Here is a 7,260-nt window from a genome sequence, read left to right as displayed (position 1 = left end):
GCATTAAAAATATATAGAAATAATAATAAGTTTCACATGTATTTTTTTTATAATTTACACATATGTCAGACCATTACTAATTACCAGCACCTAAAATTCCATGTCAGTCGAAAGAAAAAATTTGGACAACCTCTCCATCAAATGTTTTCTTCTTGTGATATCGCAAATAAAGGTGAAGATATGTGCATCAAAGCCACACGTGTCCAGAAAAAATGAGCACAGGTATAACCAGATAATATCACTCTTTATTTGTCTTTTGTACAGTTTACGCACAAGTTAAATTTCATTTTCAATTCATTTTTTCAGTACAAGCTGTGGGCAGGAGGACGTTAGGGCTCAGAGGACGGGTTTAAAAAGGTTCACTCTCCAGCTGCGACAATTATTTTCATCAATGAATCTGTCAGTTCAGTTTTGAGTGCTGAAATGTGAGGGAAATATGAAACGTACAGAACAAAGGTGACAACAACCAATCCAAAATAATAATAATGATAGAATAAGACGGATAAAAACAACAAATACTCAAATTTAAGCAGCAGGAACCAGCAGATTTGCCATTGTTGATTGAAAGGAACTGATTTTCATGATTTAACGAGTTTGGTACAAATTGAGCTTCTTTAACATTGTCAGACTCACACAGGACAGAGGACAATTTAAAAAATGGATCACAATCAGTGCAGCAGAACAAAAGATATCTTTTTTTATTCCACAGATTCCTCTTTCTTACCAGTCCTAATGCCTACATTGCCCACAATTCAACTTGACCACCAACAGTTTGGTTGAAGATTCAGGGGTGTGTTAGGTGCTATGCTAACGCAACTGTGAGCTACTTGTATCAAGCAGAGATGAGGAACGGGCTGCAGAGCTCTGGAAAGCTCACATCTTACAACTCCATTTTAAACAACCGATGCTGACTCGAGTGACATCACTTGAGGAAACTTATTAGGCCCCACACAGCTTCCTTTGGTGCCACATTAAACTTTTTAAGCAAGAATTGTTAAAAAAGTAAGCAGGTAAGCAAGTTTAAAAAAGTTTTTGCTTTGATTTTAACACTCAAAAACTAATCAGGACTGTATCAGTGTGGTTTGATCAGCTCAGGTTAACAGCGACAGTAACAACCCACTGACTGCCTTCAGATTCAAATGATGCTAAATCCTGAGTGGTGCAATTAGAGGCGCAGTCCTGCCCCTTATCATGGGACCTTATTTTGGAAGAAAAAAATGTACAGTAGTCAACTGGGAGGGATAAATAATTATTTTTGATCCTGTTGGAGTTGTGCCATGAATCACACATATATTTGTCAATTCTAAGATGTTTTTTTTTTTTTTTTTACATAATTATAAAGACTACACACCCAAGATGTCCTCTAGTTGAACAGTCGTCAATATGGCCAGATTTATTGTGGTTTTCTGTCTAGCTGGCGCAGATGTTCGTGTTGGTGATGTATGTTGAGCGAGACGATGCACAAAACTAGACGATATTTAATCATCTTTAGGACAAACAACAACTTTATTGGCTTTAAAAATGTTCTTTTTAATTGACAAACATCAATGTGTAATTCATGGCCCAATTCAAATGGGATCAAAAACGTGACTTCGGCTCTGCATCCCTGCCCGTTTCAGGATCACTGAGAAAACAGGGACTGAAGTCTCTCGTGTAACCAAACTGTTCTAACTAATCAATTACTGGACCAGTTGTTTCCTCACTAGTTCAGTCCTGGGATAAGAAGGTAAGTCACGACAGCCTGAGAATCAGTGACACAGTGTTCAGTTTGATATGTCGTCAGTGGTACAGCGGCTGGACGAATTCTGGCGGAAAGATTCCTACTCGGCCTCGGCAGCGCCCTCTCCAGGTCAGTGAGCTCGAGCAGTCCAGCAGGTCGATAATGTCGCCCCGCAGGAAGTGGAGGTGAGCGGTGTGTGGGGGGGTGTAGTCACAGAGGGCGTGAGCCAGACGGGGTTTCTACAGAAAAACAGAGCAGAGCCATGACATCAGACGAACAGATGTGCATTTAACGAGCTGTTTATGAAGAATTATGGTGCTTCATGTTTAGTCATACCCCCAGAAGACATGGGGAGGACTCTCTTTCTGGGTGAGAGTAGAGGCGGGCTGAGAGGAGGGACTCCTGGGAGCTGCTTCTGTAAGGGTTGGGATAAGGGTTACGTCCAGATGGGGTCAGCAGGCGAGGGGACGAGGGAGGGTCTCTGAGGCAGATCACTTTCTCTGCGGCGATGCTGTGAGTTCTGTAGAAGTCCACCAACCGGTTGAGGGAGCAGAACGTCTCTTCCCAAATGCAGTACTGACCGCCCCCCTCCAGCACTCGGAAATGCTCCACCCTGTCACCATAACTGCAAAGTAAGAGGTGTGAGAACAGTGAGGGGTATGAAGGCAGGTATGCACGCTCCTTTCTGCTCCAACACCAGTGTGAACATGAGAGCTGTGTTATTCTTCATTCCTCCGCTCGTTTCTTTGTTTAGGAGTTCATGCAGACGCTGTGTGCCTCTGCACGTGTGGGAGTCTCCAAAATCATCACGGGAGGTAATAAACCCTATGTCAAAAACACACACGCACGTGAATAAACACATCAATCTGGTCTGAGCTGTTTCTGGAAAGCACCAAGCAGTTACCGGTAGGTAGTTAGTGGGCTAAGTAGTTCATCTCATACTGAAACTGGGCAAAGATAAATGTCACACATCAGAAACAAACACGTGAATGAACGCATCAATCTGGTCTGAGCTGTTCAAGATCACAACAATAACAAATAGTTTGGAAGTAGGTTGTCTCACTGATACTGTGCTGAGTGAAGATAGAAAGGCATTAGTGATAGAAGAAGGGACATAGGACAAAGCTGAATCAGTTTATTAGTCGATTAGCCGATTGACAGACAGTAATTAACTATTTTGATAAGTAATTTTGTTTAGTAATAAACATTTGCTAGTTCCAGCTAGTCAAATGTGAGAATTTGCTGCTTTTCTGTGTTTCATATGAGCGTAAACTGATCATCTTTAGGTTTTGGATAGTTGGTCGGACCAAACGAGCAATTTGTAGATGTCACCCTGGTCTTTATGAAACATTGAATAGATGACACCCACCCCAGCCACAGTCTGTTCACCCTGCTGCCATCTGGCAAAAGATACAGAAGTATCTGCTTCTGTACCGTCAGAGTACAGAGCAGCTTTATTCCCCAGGCTGTGAGCCTCCTGAACTCATCCTCAACAACAACACACAATACTCCATAAAATAGTTGTAGCAGGACTCAAGGACTCTATTATTTTGTTATTTTGTTTTTAAACCCACTCAAACAGAACATGATATCTATCCCCCAGGCAACTGTCACTACATGAAGCACTAAATCTTTTATTCCTCCCCAGACCTTTGTGTCTTCTGTTATTTTAAGAATGCTATTGTTAGAAACACAGAGATTACAGATAGCCTGATTACGTCTCCTTTCTGGGAAGTATTTGCATGTTTCTGTCCTGTTTCGAAACCATTTTCATCAAAAGACATGAAAGTAGGTTAATCAGACAATCTAAATTGCCCACAGCTGTGTACAACACAGTTTGTCTGTCTGCTGCTGGGTCCCACTTTCATTCTACTTACTAAATATATACAGAATATACTGTAGTCAGTGTTGTAAAAGGTACTCAACATGTACCTTTTACTTGAGTAAAAGTAAAGAGATCATGTTAAAATATTACTTCAGTAAAAGTGCATGAGTAAAGGTCTAAAATTATCTGACATTAAACGCGCTTAAGTATCAAAAGTACAAGTGACAGTAAATTATATATATTTACATGTATGTGTATACTGTATAATATTGTTTTTTATCTGATTGTCAATAAAAGAAAGTAATTTAAAAATGTTGCTACTTTGGCTCTGGTGCAGCATGTAATCTGTAAAGTAACTAAAGTAACCAAATAAATACAGTGAAGTAAAAAGTAGAATAGTTGCCTCCAAAATGTAGTCGAGTGGAAGTATAAAGTAACAGGAGATGGAAATACTCAGTACTAGTACCTCAAAACTGTACTTAAGTACAGTACTTGAGTAGATGTACTGAGTTACATTCCATCGCTGACTGTACTGTGTAACAATGTTTATCATATACAGCTTTTTCCCAGTTAGTATATAAGAAATCAACTTACTTTACAGTTTTATCCTGTAAAATGTGGTGACTTTATGCAGGAAAACTTGCACTGAGACAACACTCAACCTGAAACTTTGCTATATTTAGCTTTTATAAGTATGTCAAAGACACAGCGAATTGTTTTTCCAAGAACACGTAATGGTTATTTTTGGATTTCTGAGGTGATCCTGGCGCTGTCTCACCACTGCTAACTATCAATCAAAAAAATGTGGGTCTAGGTAATGAAGGGAGCGTTTAAAGGAACTTCATCGTCTAATCTTATGAAATAAATTGTTTTGTATTGCCATAATGTCATCTGAATAAACTGCAGACATGTTGAGAACTGAAAGATTCTCCTTACATGAGTAGCTGCAGTTTACAACTGCAAAACAGGACTGATGAACTCTTCTTGAACGTCATCACCCTCTGTTGATCGTCCTGAGGATTACACCGTGGTCGAGTTTGTGTAGTGAACATAAACAAAGCACATAACTGTCAGCTCCTGCAGGCAGACAGATGCTGTACCTTAAAACATTATTGTATGTGGTACAGTATGTACATGTACATCTGTGACATGTGTCCATTGCATAATGTACCTGTGTTTAATTAAAGACTGAGTGGTGTTATGTAATGCCCCGGTTATTGAACACATTTAATTTACCCTCAGTGATTAAATAGTCCCACATCAGTGTGGTGACCCAAATTACACCTCTCTCTCTCACACACACACACACACACTCTGACAGTCTGTGCGGCTGTTATATTTTTAGCACAAATGGCTCTCGTAGAGCAAATTTAAATAGTCTGACTCTCCACTGACCCTGATACACACTCAAAGACACGTGGACCCTGTAACTTGCTAATGTGCTCAATGTGACAGAAAACAAACTGCAGTACATAATAAAACAAGACGCTGCTGACTGCACGTTTAATGCAACACTAGTGTCCTACATATATTCTGTCAGCAAGGTGTTAAACTCCAGCAGATGTTAAGTGTACGTTAACATCTGCTGAGTGGAGGGCTGATGAATGGGAAATTACAGCAGATTCAACACATGTAAATATAACCGCTGCACCACAGCACACAAACATTTAGCGAGTCATTAACAGACAACAGAGGAAGGTTACGTCAGTCTGCAGCATCAGAGCTGTCTCATTTCATCTGTGTGTGGTGCGTTTACTGACCTGACAGAGACAGAAAACTCTCCAGGAGCTGATTCACTCTCCCTCACCAGGAACACTCCGGTGTCCTGCCAGCGCAGACGCTTCTCAGCCTCAAGTCTGGACACCCGTCCTGCAAACCACCTACAAACACACACATACACACAAGCATGTAAATTATAATCCCCTTTTGAGATAATATATTTGGCACATGCTGGCACAAGCCAGTAGTATCATTTGAATGAAAATCAAGACAGTTATGCAGATCAGTGGTTCCCAACCTGGGGGGTCTCACAAGAACTCTGAGTGGTCACATGTTTTCCTATTACATATATTTTATGTTTAATTTCCACATGTGAAAATCATATTTTCACATATACACTAACACTCTTATGTAAAACAATTTATATATATTAATTTTTCATATATGAATGGAAATTGTGAAAACAGCATGGTGCATGAAATCACATGAAATTTGCTTCTTCACATTTGAATTTTCACATGCAATTGGCTTTTTTTTTTCCACACAAAAATGTATTTTTTCTTTGCTTTTGTGAAATCCCTTTTGAAAATATCACGTGAACTAAAATTGTATCATGGGAACGTAAAATAATGTCACATGTGAACTGGACATTTTGAAGTTATTGTCTTTTCTCACTTCCAAATGAAAATGTCTTATTTTCTAATCCCTTTCAAAAAATGACTCATCTGAAATTTGCCTGTTCACATGTAACATGTGAAAGGACAATAATAACACGTGAAACAGGCATTTTGGTAAGTTACTGACTTTCATATAAAAAAAGGATTTCCACGAAATAAATGTATGTTTTCACATGTGAATAAAATACATTCATATGCAATTTGCTTTTTAGAATTTCCACATGTTGATTTTAAATACTTTTACGTCTTTAGGCCTTGAAAATACCTTCAAATTAAAAAACTCTGAGCTTGAAAATGACTTTTTTGTTTGAGGTCATAATAAGAAGTCACAAGCTGACACCGCTTCTTTTTGAGGGGCCACGATCCAAAAAGTTTGGGAACCACTGACGTCAATGATGGTAGTCAAAGCAATCCACAACTATAATATTATGTTTTCTATCCTATATTGATTTGTTGTTTTGTCATTAGTATAAAATATGCGGACAAGTGATTTGTTTTTACGGATAAGGAAGGAGGGAAATGTAGTTCTCTGGCACGTAGCCACGCTTCCCCCGGATCTCTGCTGTGAACCAGCAAGAATCATCCTCCATTTCTGTCACCTATAAACACACATGCAACATTATTCTTACTGTGTAGACATGCAATCTCTCAACTTTATTACTTTGGCCAATGTAAATGTCTAAACCCTCTAAACCCAAGCATTGCACACGCTTACCTTGATAATGTCCCCTTTCTGGAAACTGATCTCGTCTGCTTCTGATGCTGTGAAGGAGAAAAGAGCCAGCGCCTCCATGATGAACAGGAGAGTGGAGTCAGCTTCCAAAATAGTTTCACTTCATGAATGAAGGGAGAGAATACAGCTGTGTGATTGGAGCACAGCGGGATGATGATGACAGTCTATTACAGGCTGAGATAATCAGTGTGTGTGTGTGTAGGCGGCCGCTCACATCCTGCTCATTAGTTAATGAGGAGAGTTTTCTCTGCGCGTGTGTCCCTCTGTACTTCCATGTGACTGAGCTGGAGAGTGGATGAACACGTGGAGATGGCGGCTGCCCTCTACACACTTTAAAACTCTGGGGCTTTAATGAAGCTTTTCCCAAAGGAAATCAGTGACAGCGGCAGGAAGGAAAGAGAGACGGGGAAGGAGTGAAAATAACCCAGAATAGAGTGAGATGACCTGGAGCGTGTGTGACTGTCTTCTCATGATTATAACAAGTCTTTGCAAAGGTTGAACAACTGCTTCAGCTGATTCACCTGCTCAGTCTTCACATATTTGAAAAGGTTAATTTAAATCTAACAGCTTAGCATGACAGCAAAGG

The 7,260-nt window shown here is 39.8% G+C and overlaps 1 protein-coding gene across 3 annotated transcripts; it reads right to left on the bottom strand.

Annotated features, from left to right (window-relative positions):
* Nucleotides 1-1,779: 1,779 nt before the first annotated feature.
* LOC141005328 (GRB2-related adapter protein-like) lies at nt 1,780-6,734 on the bottom strand. 3 transcript variants are annotated; one of them, XM_073477179.1, is made up of 6 exons: nt 6,657-6,734; nt 6,443-6,540; nt 5,306-5,425; nt 2,190-2,345; nt 2,007-2,016; nt 1,780-1,959 (listed from the first exon to the last, which is right to left on the bottom strand). In XM_073477179.1, the coding sequence occupies exons 1-6, from the start codon at nt 6,732-6,734 to the stop codon at nt 1,780-1,782; spliced, it is 642 nt and encodes a 213-aa protein (XP_073333280.1). The 3 variants fall into 3 exon arrangements, with proteins under 3 accessions (XP_073333280.1, XP_073333265.1, XP_073333272.1); XM_073477164.1 differs by lacking the exon at nt 2,007-2,016 and having other exon boundaries at nt 2,057-2,345; XM_073477171.1 differs by lacking the exon at nt 2,007-2,016 and having other exon boundaries at nt 1,780-1,960; nt 2,181-2,345.
* Nucleotides 6,735-7,260: the final 526 nt, after the last annotated feature.

The sequence above is a fragment of the Pagrus major genome, chromosome 1 (assembly GCF_040436345.1).
Source record: "Pagrus major chromosome 1, Pma_NU_1.0".
In the NCBI taxonomy this organism is placed as follows: Eukaryota; Metazoa; Chordata; class Actinopteri; order Spariformes; family Sparidae; genus Pagrus; species Pagrus major.
Note: the sequence above shows the minus strand (reverse complement) of the source record. Positions and strands in the feature narration are given on the sequence as shown.

Excerpts from the sequence above, each read along its gene's own strand:
- LOC141005328 (XM_073477164.1), bottom strand. The coding sequence starts at position 6,734 with ATGGAGGCGCTGGCTCTTTTCTCCTTCACAGCATCAGAAGCAGACGAG. Across the intron at positions 6,541-6,656 it reads AGAAAGGGGACATTATCAAG|GTGACAGAAATGGAGGATGA; the intron begins GTAAGCGTGTGC and ends GTGTGTTTATAG. Across the intron at positions 2,346-5,305 it reads GAGTTTTCTGTCTCTGTCAG|TTATGGTGACAGGGTGGAGC; the intron begins GTCAGTAAACGC and ends CTTACTTTGCAG.